Genomic DNA, 12,528 nt, shown 5'->3' with positions numbered 1-12,528 from the left:
TTGTTTCAGATTTTGTTTTCACTAAGGTTTTCATCTGAAATAGATTTTTTTTTAGGAGTAGGTTTTTTTTTTTGTAAAGAAATTGAAATATTAAATGGAAAAATGTAAATTTACCAGTCTGCACTATGCAGTCCAGTGTTGAAAAAGTATTAAATAAATGTCCCTGTAATCTTTTCCTCCTCCTTCCCTTTTAATCTGTGCAACAAGATTGGTTTTGAGATTTGAAAGAAAGGAGTGCTTGAAGATTAGATGAGAATGTGTGAATATGTTTGTTTGAATGCAGTAAGTCATCAGTATATGTGTGTGTATATATATGATATATTCCATTTTTATATGGAAGGCATGTCCTCTTCTAAAATGCTTACAAATTCTCAAGGCTGTTTTTTGAATATTATTTTTAAATGAGCATAATATCCATGTTCTGTGTTTAAATGTTTACTAGTAGTACACTGGCATAGTATCTTAACATTTTCTTTGCAAATCTAGAACACAGGTGCTCATAGTGTTGTCAGTAACTTATCAATGAATGTTGAGACATTTCCATTTTGGAGGCACTGAAAGAGAAACTGAGTTTCTCAGAATCATGTGAAACTGCAGACAGTTAACATAATCTTCATCTACTCAGAAAGATTAAGGAAATTGCCATTATTACGTGTTCTTAGCAAGAGCGTTAGAGTGTAATCTCATAATAAACAGAATTTCTTGTTAACTCTCCTGCAGAGCTTTTGTAATCTGCTGTTCCTTTTCCTGCAGGAGCGTGGTCGTGCCAGTGAAGAAGCCCCCACCAGGCAGCCTGGCTGTGACCACGGTTGGAGCCGCCACAGCAGGGAGCGGGCTGCCACCGGGTAGTACACCTAATATATTTGCTGCAACAGGAGCTACACCAAAAAGTATGATTAATACAACAGGTATTGTCCTTAAATATTTTTGTGACCCTCATTTTTCTTGTCTGTTCTTTGCTTTTGTTGTTTTCAGTGATTTTTTTTTTTTCAGCCATCATTTCTGTTACTGTTCTTGTACTTTGGTTCGTCTTTTATTACCTTTGATACTGCACATTGGACTTGCATAGCCTTTGAATAAGTTGAGAATTCAAATGAACTAGCTTTTCCAGTGTTCTGCGATAGAGGATGCTTGTATGATATATACCAATAAATACCTCCTTATGCATCAAAGAAATTAAAGACTCCTAGATAGGTATATATCATACATTGTAGAGTTCAATATTGTTGGCAATTATTTGTCAATAAAAATTACCTGTTGGAAGGTTTTTCAATAAGAACCTACCTAATGTTACTCCAGTTGTGTCTTCTCAGTAAGAGTTTATTGTGACCTATAGAAGGAGAGAAGAAGTTCTTTATTATTTAAAATAGTAATAGTAGAATTGTCTTTCACAAAAGAGCCCGTTGACCATGGAAGCTGTGGTTTCATATCAGAAATGAATCCCTACTGTGAGAGCAACTGATGTTTACTTAAACTCCTTTGAAATGTCTGGCTTTGCTATGTTTTCTTTCTAAACTAAGCAAAAGCACTTGAGAGAAGAGCTCTCTTCAAGGATATCACAACTGCTGTCAGAGGTTGAGAAAATGAAAATCTCCCTGGGGTTGCAAAAAATGAGACGAAAGCTTTTGGAATCTTTCTACTCTGTGGAATAATATGAAGACACTCATTTTTTTTCTTTCCATTTGCAGATTACCTTTAATACCTGGTAATAGAACTTTCAATTTTTTTAAGGATAAAAAAAAATAATCTAAAAATCTAATAATCCTAAGGCAGATGGGAGTAATAGAGGCTCTGAATAATGTTATCACTTCTATAAATGCTTTCATTTTGTGTAGCCACTTCTGTTAATCTTGAATGGATTTCCTTTTAGGTCCTCTTGTATCACGCAAAAAATATTCTACAATGAAAATCTTGTTTTCCAAATTGTATTGAGTAGTGTGAGCTTTTCAGTCTCCTCACTGATTAAAGATCTGGAGTGTTTTGGCTGGAATGTAGTAGCTCCTCTTTGTAAGTAATAGCATTTAAAAATGAGTCATATCCCTGCTCCCACTCTTAGTAGAGGACAGTCTTGCAGATACCATGGTTCACTGTGGATGAAAGGAGTTCTTTTTCTTGTTTTGTTTTGATTTTTTTGTAGATCTTATCACTTTTTTTTCTCTGGTAGGTTTTTGTTTTGTTTTCTTTTAGCGCAACTGTTTTTGTCTCCCAGTCTGTGGATTAGCTTGATTTATGGGAAAGTATTGATTAGACGGAACTCCAGCAAGTATCAGATCTAATTAGTTAGAACTATATGTGTGTTGAACTTCTTGTGATCTTATTTGGTAAAGCCTTTTATGCCTGAATTCCCCCAGATGAAACATATTGATTAATTCTCCTAAGAAATAGTTTTAAATGTGTTTCCTCTCCAACATATGTTGAGAGGTTTGAATTTAGTATCAACAGTTTAGAAGTGCTAAATGCATTAATGGCAGTAAAAATTATGGCATAACATTGAAAATGTATAAGTATTAAATTAAAATGCTCATTTCACGATTTTTAACTTTTTAAGTTAAAACAATGATCATATATGTCAGTTTTTGAGACGTAGATGTCAATTATCCAGATGTTTTCTGGTTTGTATGTTTGTAGACCCTGTGAAATTATCTATGTTATTAATGATTTCAGAGTAGTAAAGAGAATTTCATTAAACATCAGAGATTTTTACTATGATGAAAAAGAGACATTATACAATTTTTTTAGAAACACTAGGTGTCCCCCCAAACCTATCTGCAGCTGATTTTACAGTATGTCACAGATACTATGGCAATGTAATTTTATCTTCTGGTCTGTTCTTTGCTGGACTTCTGAGGAAGGTGTGGGGTTTTTGTTTGGTAGGTTGGTTGGTTGAAGTTATTCATGGATTGGAATCAATGTTTACATTCTATCTGTCATCACTGTCATAGTCAATGTCACTGTCACGATGTAATGAGATACATGTTACTGATGCCCTTTCAGTGCTTTGAATGTTTCTATTGAGAGATTTCCTTCCTTCATTTCTTTAAGAACCTGTTTCAGCTGTTATAGAATTGATTTCTGTAATTCCTCTCCTGATTCTGATCTCTGTGTTAAACATATAGTCCTTGGTCTGTTTGGCCTTCTCTGCTGGGGGCATCTCTGATTAAATAACTTAGCAACTACTCTTTTTAGACAAAAGCCATAATGAAAAAAATGTTGGAAGGAGAAAAAAAAAATGTATCACTTATGAATATAAATATGTAAATAATATGAATGTGTAAGTAATATCAATACATGTGCATGCATACACATACGTAAATATATGAAGCCTTAATCTTGCTATGCCGTTTTTTTAAGCTCCTGCAATCCCAGCTAAATTAGTGTGTGGTTCCTAGGCTGGGAGAGGCTACACGCCTTGTATTTTTGTTTCCTTCTCAGTGTGTTTGGGTACATTTGCAATTTGTATTCAGTCCAAGCCTGAACCCTAGATGTTAGCCATAACCAACCTCTCACTCACACCATTAAAACTGTAGAATAAATCGGAACAAACCAGTTCCTATTCTAAATCCTGAACCTAACATTACTTTAATAGCCCAACAAAGTCTAGTTCATTTTGATATAGTTTTGAATGTAATTTGTTTTAGTTGGCCAGACAGAAGTCTAATCTTTACCTAAGTTCTTTTTCAGCAAAAAATATTTAAAGGCAAAAATATATATATTTGTCCCTCCTATGATAAAACTTTTCACCATTACCAGCATTTGACCTCGACTTCATTGTCAGGTCAGGATGTTTAAGCAGTTAAGAAACTGTAAATGCTTTCCTGAGATTTCATTTGTTATTTGTAAGAAATTGAACAATATATATATATGCAGATATTTACGCCTGTATCTCCATTAATAACACTGACCAGCAACAAGGAGTTACCAGTTATCATTTAAAAAAATGTTAGAACAATGCAGTTGATCCCTAAGCTTCAGTTTCTGGGTTCCTCCACCTCTCATCGCTAACTTGGCTAATTCTTCCTCACTGCTTGTCACCCTCATCTCCGGTAGCACAACCATCCCTCCAACTACACCACTGTTGTTGATACCTGTGCTACCATGATGTGTTACATGGTGACTATGCAGCAGAACACTGACAGCATTTATCAGGATTCACTCGCTACTGCTCGTGGCCACTGTATGCCTTTTCTGTTTTGCTTCAGAGAGTCTGAACTCACAGTGCCGTTTCAGCAAACATGATAGATTGGCATTTAGAGTCTAAGTTTAGCCCTTAGCTCTGACCCAGATCACATAAAGTATAAATGTACACTCTGTCTGCATCTTTTTTCTGGGCAGCTGTTCACAACCCATTGAAATGATACCCTCACTGCCCTCCCTGCTTTTAAGGTCTAAAAAATCTCCTTGACTTGAGGAAGGAAACTGAAAAAGTTAAAATTAGAATCTTGTTACAGTATTATTATTCTTTCAAACACTGGTTTCCACTGTTACTTGCTGAAGGAATGTGCATTTTCTATTTTCTCTGTTATTTTTAAAAATTTCTATTTTATTTTCTGCCTGTAGTTGCAACTGGGCAGCCAAGAAGTGTGTATATATAGAAAAAAAACATAATAGCTAAGCTTCCATTCTCCACTCAAGCTCATCTTAAACATACCTCTATTTTAGAAAGATCTTGCTTTACATGATGATGTAAAAATATTTTCATCTTTGGAATATAATTTGGGAATAATGAAAATGAGGTAAGGATTTATTTTGCCTGACTTTCAGTAGTTATTTATTGTAACTATATCATCAAAATAAGGTATTAATTTATATTATACTCACATTGAATGTTTTTAATTGTTTTAGAATAAGTAACGTGTTTTCCTTACTTAAAAGCAGATTAATGAGTACTATATTAAAAGTCTCTGAAAGTTATATTTTTTCAGATTGAATTAAGACCTGTATTTTTTGGGGGACAGGTGCAGTAGACTCAGGATCTTCTTCTTCCTCTTCGTCATCCAGCTTTGTGAATGGTGCTACCAGCAAAAATCTCCCAGCTGTCCAAACTGTTGCTCCAATGCCAGAGGATTCAGCTGAAAACATGAGGTACACGAATTCTAACTTTTACTACTGTCATTTCTCCTCCTACAACAACCTCATACATACAAAACAGTATTAAAAAAAAATAGAAATACATAAAAATATATTTCAGCTTCTTTCTTATGCCCTACTGTATTTATTCATATAATTCAATGTATATTTACAAACTTGTGCGATACTAAGAATGTACAGACTATAATAATACTTCACTAAAAATTCTAACTTCTTAGAATTATGCCAGACACTAAAACTTTCTTAAGAGTTATTTTTTAGTTGACCAGTTTTTTACAATCAGTGAAAGTAAAAATCAGAACACAAGCACAGCTGGGCAATAGCACTGGGAAGTGGAGAGAAAACCTCTTCTGAGAAAACAAAAACCCTATTTAGGTTGGAGTGGGTGAAACCGGACATGCATTCATGCAGCTAACTAAAAGGCATGCTAGATCTGAGTTGGTATAGCAAGAGGCAAATGCCATAGAATAGCTAATAGTCCTTCAAAATTGCCCTCTAAAATTCCTACTGCTTGTCTTTGTATACTAGCTTATTTTGCAGTACAATTTTAATACAATTTGAGATTAACTTCATAAAATCGAAAGAAGAGTTTTCTTCTTCCATTACAAAGTAATGCATCCATCCTCACTGCAAGGTCCAGCTGATAACTGTGAGTGTGCTTCCCTGGATTTCTTCTTTTTTTATGCACATTTGTAAGTAGGCACACAGAAGTTAGGCTTAATAACCAAAGAAGTGAATGATGCACTGGGTGACAAAGAGCAAACTGATTCTCATGTAATTTCCCATTTGTAAACATGCTACTTTTGATAGGAGGAAAGTAAACCTGTATAACATCTAATAGCATGGTATTGTTGAGTGTAAAATCCTACCAAGGAAGTAATGGTTCAAATAGCAAAATTAGTTTTTATAGTAGCAAATTTAATAATTTCCAGAATTCTTTGTCTATTAGATGATATGCTTTGCATTCATATGAAGTTTTCAGTTGGAATTTTATCATTTCCCTTGAAATAAATTGCTGGTCTTTGGACTCTAGATTTTTATTTAGATTTAACAAAGAACTATTTTAAAAGAGATGTTTGAGTTCCCTGCAATTTATACTGCATATTACATTAGCTTTAATAAAAACTGGTCTTGGAATTCTTGGTAGGCTTTTGTAAACCAGTTTTCATGGCTGAATTAAACAAATTGCATGCCTACTTCTCTCTCTACATAAAATTAAATCCTCTCCATTCCTTTTCTGTGATCAACTCCAGCGCTAGCCTATAAGAACTTTTCACGGTGTTATTGCTTTTTTACTCAATGTTTTAAAAGTGTTTCTTCTAATCTGATACTACTACTGTGTTCTTTCAGTCTTCCCTGTCCCAGTTTATTACTTTTGTGTACATAGGTATCATATATACTTTATTTTCTGACATGGTATTAAAATTTTCTTTGCATTTAAAAATATCTGCAAGTGGAGAGGAGAAAACTGTGTTAACTGTTTACAAAATATCCTATGAAACTCTTAATTCAGTGATGAAATCCCCAAAGAGAGTTTCCAAGTGACTGCAGAGTGCATTACAAGGTATAATACACATGAGAAGCAGCTGTAGTATCAGATCATGCTGTCTGTCCTCTTTTGCTGCTCTTTGTGCATGTGCGTGAACCAAAAATTCAGTAGATGGGCCACCTGCTTTCCTGAATCATTTTTGGATCTCTCTTTATGCTTTTTTCCTAATTCTGTTTGTTATTTTTGAAACTGGAGGACCAGAACTCCAGTCAGTTTTCAACATGTTGGTGCACCAGGGATTTATATCAAGGCAAACCAGACTTTTTCTTTTCTTTTTTTTTTAATCCATTTAAATATTAAATTCTGACATTTGATATGTATTTTTGAAGAGTGCTAAACTTTGATCTCACACTTTCATGGGATATTATCCCGAATCCCCTGTTAATAGGTCCATAATATACTAAAACCATCAGCAGTCCATTTAACAGCAAGGTGTTTATTATCACACAAAGTGCTGACTAACAGGACATCCAAACCTTCCATGTCACTGGATTCTTAAATAAAAGTTGATCTTCATTCAAAAACTTTTGAACTTTTTTCAACTGTACATAAAGTTGTCAGAGTTAAATTAACTCTAAAATTAGAACCGTTAAGTAAATTTACAGTGAAAGCATATTTTAAAACAGTTTAGAGAAGTCTTGATTAGTCTAGCAGTTTTTGTTTTTTTTTTGTCTCTAGCAGCAAAATCTTAGGGCAGATTCACGTTTCAAATGAAAAACTCCAAGATAGTCATCAGTGTTTCAAGTAGAGTCAAGAAAAGCTCCAGCATAAGACTGGGAAACCTCCTTTAGAATATTAGAAAATCAATATCTGAGTTTGAAATGGGAAAGCAGCACACTGAAAGAAAATAAGCTATAGGAACTCAATAAAATCACTTTAACCTATTCAAGCAAACCTTCCAATATATTTGTAATGTCAACTTTGTTTTCAAATATAGGAATCTTCATATGACCCAAATGAAAAGGTCTACATTTATTTGTAGTTTACAAATGGTAGATAGCACAGAAAATTTACAAGTTAGTGTTCATTCTCTTATGTACTATCAATAAATGTAACTTCTTCCTATTAATTTTCCTTTAAAGGGCAATAATATTTTGGTATTGTAATTCCAGTGCAAAGAAAATACTCCCTGCCACAAGCAGTCTGAAATATATATATATATTTATGTATTGGTAGAGCAGAATATGTATGTGCTGTAATTTATATTTTTTGAGTAATGATTTATTACTCTGAAGTAACACTGAAAGTTTTTAATTTTGGCATAAGAATGTCAGAGGACACAAGTGTTATGCCTTGTCAAGTTTTTAAAGGGAAGAGGGCATAAAGAAGGAATGTAAGTGACTTAACTTGTGATCACATTGCCTCAAAATTGAAGAAAAGAATGTTGGCTTCCTTGAATCCTGTGCTAGATCTTCCTCATGTATTTTCTTGTGAATCATTTAAATACCAGCTATTGTTATTTGAAAACTTGAAGAAAAAAGCAAGTTATCTGTGATTCCTTTACATGAATAAATATTTTTAAGCTCTCAAATGTATATGAAATTTAAGGTGAGATAGGTGCAATAGTTACACTTGAATGTCTCACCTTCCAATCATGTTTAAATGATAAACTTTAAATGATAAACATTAATTGATGCACAATAAAATGATGAATGATTCTTCCAATAATGTTTAAAAATGACAATAGAATTTGTACTTGTTTTGGAGTACTCTGTAAACACAGTAGAATTGGAGGCTGCCACACTGATGACATGGAAATGACTTTTGTTTACACTGAACAATTTAAGCACCATAACATCTAGTCAGATTATGATCTTCCTCTTCTCTAAAGAACTTTAGAGCAACTTTTAAAAACAGGTGTGGTTTGACATCATTTAACTTCCAGTTTTTAATTTTTCCTCAAATCATGGTCTCTGTTTTTCCACAGTATCACGGCAAAGCTTGAGAGAGCCTTAGAAAAGGTGGCCCCTCTCCTGCGAGAAATTTTTGTTGATTTTGCCCCTTTTCTATCTCGAACATTATTGGGCAGTCACGGACAAGAGCTGTTGATTGAAGGTACTGTTTCTGTTACAAGGTTATACGTTTTTTTTTAGCTATTAGTAGTTTGATATGAAAAATGTTACTTTTCAATGATTTTTGATAAGTAAATGAAACGGTTGTTAATGTCTTGTGGTTTCTCTTATTTAAGTTTTTTTGAAGTAATTTAAAATGTCAGCTTTTGTTTCCACCTTTTTTTTTCCCTGAGTTGCTGTGTAAGGATACTTCCTGTCATCTTGGGATGCAAAAACCTCTCCATAATATGCTTTTTCCCTCTCAGAATAGTTGTGTTTTTCATCCTGACTTTGAGAAATTAGTGAAAAAATACCATAAAAAAGTGTACCCAATTTGCATGGAAGAAAATAAATTGAAGAATGTAATCTAACATTATTGATACGTGCATATAGATTTGGTAGGGACACTATTTACTCAGGTGTGTCAGTTGGTATAGAGTTGTCCCTAGGGAAATAAATAGCAGTGACTGATTGATTGATTAAGAAAAGTATCTCTGAACACTATCAAGGATTTTTTTTAAATGTAATGTCACTGCTAAGTGGTTATAAAATTTGGGAAAATAACGAATCCTCATACGTGAGGCAGTAAGTAATGCAGAAATTATGCTAAACGTGAATAGGGTAAACTTATGTGGAAAGTAACGAATCAGTGCTAATGCAGCCAAAATAGTGAATTGACATGTGCATGCATTGTTCTTACATCGTATATCCAGAGGCACATTTTCAGCCAAGTAATTTTTTTTCCTTCCATAATTATTCTTGTTGTTTACTGAGAGGAAAAAGTCATTAGTGCAAAGCTCATAATGTGTGAAGATCTATGCAAAAAAAAAAAAACAGTTTTTGTTCAAGTATCAAAACTCCTTCCACTATATATCCATTTTCTCTAAATCCTTTAGAGTATGGTCTTTCCAGGATCTTAGTTATTATTACTCACATTGGTCCTCTTTTGTTTTTTTATGCTAGAAATATTTCACTTTGTGATTAAAATCTTTTAAAAATCCTTTTCCTTTTTTTTGACTAGATTTTTAATACAAGGAATGGTAAAGTAGCTTAATAATTCTCAGAAACTTCAGACATTTTGTATTGTTTATTTCATAGCTATGAGTAAGTTGCTGCTCTCACTTTAATGAGAACATTGAGATGACTGTAAAATGTTTCACGGATTTCATCAGATCTTTCATTTCAATAAAGTTCACTGCAAAAATCGTAGTAGCTTTACCCTCTCTTGTTTGACAACCATTTAATTACACTTTAGTTTTTATACAATACAGATAAAATTGTCTTAGTTTCACCTCAGATCTTTATTAGATTAACAAGATTTGAAAATTAAACAGGCCTCCAGCAGTTCCCTGCATATGACATGACTGAAAAGCTAGACACTACGGGAACCCCATGACCACATGGCAGTATGAGTTTATCTCATTGCCTGTTCAGAGACATGGTTTTGTTGGCTGTAGCATTTTTCCAATACCCCATTTGACTGCCTTTCAAAATGCTATCTTCTATGACTCCAGCATCCAATTCATTCTCATGAGTAATTGGTTATGAGCCAAGCATGGAGTTCCAAAATTCTGTCCTTCCCATCAGTTTTCCTTTGTGTTATATCTACCTTTCTCTTGACTTGTTCTCATTTCTAATTCCTAAGAAACAGTACTTTCACCCCAAGATGTTGAAATAGCAATCTGTAAAGAAGAAATGCAAACACAGGTTAGATTTGTGCACTGCATGTCTCAGGACCTGAGGTTCTCTTTGCTCCTCCTAAGGTAGTTGGACTTTTTTTATTCTTAACAGGGAAGTCACAGAACAGCTTTCATAGTCATTATGTATTTCTCATCTTTGCTGTCTTCATTGCACCCTTGATCTCAACTAAATTGATCTTGCTTAGTTAAATTCCACTTGAAAGAAAATTCTAAATTCTCTCCTAGTCCATTACCTAATTTACTTTGATAAATTTCCTGTCATTGTTTACTGAAAGCTAATGGTGGTCTTATCCCTCGAACGTGCTCTTGTATAATGGCTGCAAAACAGAGATTATGTGTGGAGTGATTCAAGATACGAGAGTACATAGAATTCCTATGGGGCTTGGATAATTTAAACTTGATTTTTTTTCACTGACAAGTAGTAAATAGCTTGATGGTTTTATATAAAATAGTTTAATTTATGCTTTGTGTACAAAGGCTGTCCTTACAACAATTAAGAAGGAACTAATAAAGTCTGAAAGTGCTCATTTCTTTCAAATTTTTCACCACAAACAAATCTGTTGCATTGTTCAAAGTGTGTTTTTTTCATCATTCAAGCATGAAACACAAAAATATCTTCCTTATTCTTACTGTCTTTCAACACCTGCATATGGTATAAAGAATTTTCTCTACCAAATTTTGCTAAAATCTGAAAACTTCCAGCCAACCTTGATGGCAAAATAAAGATGTGCTAAATTAAAAGATGTGCTAAAAATTCTAATACTTGTAAAGCAGGTTAATTATGAAGGCTTTCCAGAATATCTGATGGTATCAGGTAGGTGTTGTTAATATGTCTACTTGGAGAAATGTGTACAGGACAGTTATTATTTTACCTTTTTGTAGCAGCTAGTCTGTCCCAAACTTCCAAAAAAATATCTTACATTCATACCATGTTGCCTCATGGTCCTTTAACTTGTATCAACATTCTGTCCCATGGAAGACTTTCACTGATTTGTTCTTGAAGGAAATGATATTCAGTACCTTAGCAGTGACTTCTTAACTTTTGAGTGGAGCTGAAGTGACCTGGCTGCGGTGATCTGGTCAATTCTAGACCAAATACCAAGACCATCCTTATTCAGAATAACTAACAATAATGTTTGTTCAAGTAAATTGGTAGCAGAGGAATCCTATCACATTCAAGAACCCTATCTGATGTTGCATAACATTTTTTTTGTAAAACTCTTCATCCAGTTACTTACTGAAATAGTATTTTTTTGTCCCTTTTCCCAAACAAGTTATTTTTTCAAAGTATCTCACACTTCCCAGTTTTTCAAATATTTCATTGATTTTCCAGAGTATTGTATGCATAGAAAGTGTCCTCAATGATAGTTTAAAAGTGACTGATTTGCAGTTGACTGCAAATAGCTTCAAAAAAGTATACCAAAAACAGGCCAGTATTACTGTGGTTCATCAACAGAGGTTTTTTAATGCCTCAGAGAACAGAAGTTGCAAAGGTTAAAATTGTCCATATAGAGTCTGATTGGAAACAAACATGCAATATGGGTAGGTCACATATTTAAGCTTAGCCATACTCATTGTGGAGTTCCATTTAACACTTGCACAGGTATGTTTTCACTAACTCTAGTTTCCATATGGTCTAAATACTTTCCATGCAAAGTGCATTACAACATTCTAGCTTTTAGGTGAAAATGTTACAGGCAACTGTAACATGATCTGTATCTGAAAGAAAAGCTATATCTTCTTTTTGTCAAGCACAGATGAGTAGAAATATTTTCAGTACAGTTCTACTGAGTGTCTTAAACTGTAGTAAATCCAAGAACAAAACACAGACAGACACATCTGATCCTTTCCCTTCTTTTTGCTGAGATACGAAATAAACTACCAATGCTTTTTATTTTCTTGTACGATTACTTGGGGAGAGTGTCAGCCAGATACGCCTTCTCCAAAAGAGCTCTTACAAATTCTTTGACGTACATTTAATATGTTTCTGATACATACTCAATTCAAATCAGATGAAACAGAAAACATTTTGTTGCTGATAGGAGTAGAAACTGTTTCTTCTCATTAACTCACCACATGGCCTTATGAAAATATTCAATAGAAAAGGTGACGGACTAGCTTTGTATGGTATTTGACAGGA

General features: G+C 33.8%; 1 protein-coding gene across 12 annotated transcripts in view; it reads left to right on the top strand.

Moving 5' to 3' along the window:
- NBEA (neurobeachin) overlaps window positions 1-12,528 on the top strand; it is a 486,663-nt gene that overhangs the window by 202,584 nt on the left and 271,551 nt on the right. For 11 of the 12 annotated variants that reach the window (XM_021377858.1, XM_021377912.1, XM_021377833.1 and 8 more), the window contains 3 exons: window positions 754-908; window positions 4,956-5,082; window positions 8,565-8,692. In XM_021377858.1, coding sequence (XP_021233533.1) covers window positions 754-908; window positions 4,956-5,082; window positions 8,565-8,692 — 410 coding nt within the window. The remainder of the gene's footprint in view (window positions 1-753; window positions 909-4,955; window positions 5,083-8,564; window positions 8,693-12,528) is intronic. The other variant, XM_021377849.1, reaches the window with a different exon arrangement.

This window comes from Numida meleagris, chromosome 1 (assembly GCF_002078875.1).
Source record: "Numida meleagris isolate 19003 breed g44 Domestic line chromosome 1, NumMel1.0, whole genome shotgun sequence".
Lineage (NCBI taxonomy): Eukaryota > Metazoa > Chordata > Aves > Galliformes > Numididae > Numida > Numida meleagris.
Note: the sequence above shows the minus strand (reverse complement) of the source record. Positions and strands in the feature narration are given on the sequence as shown.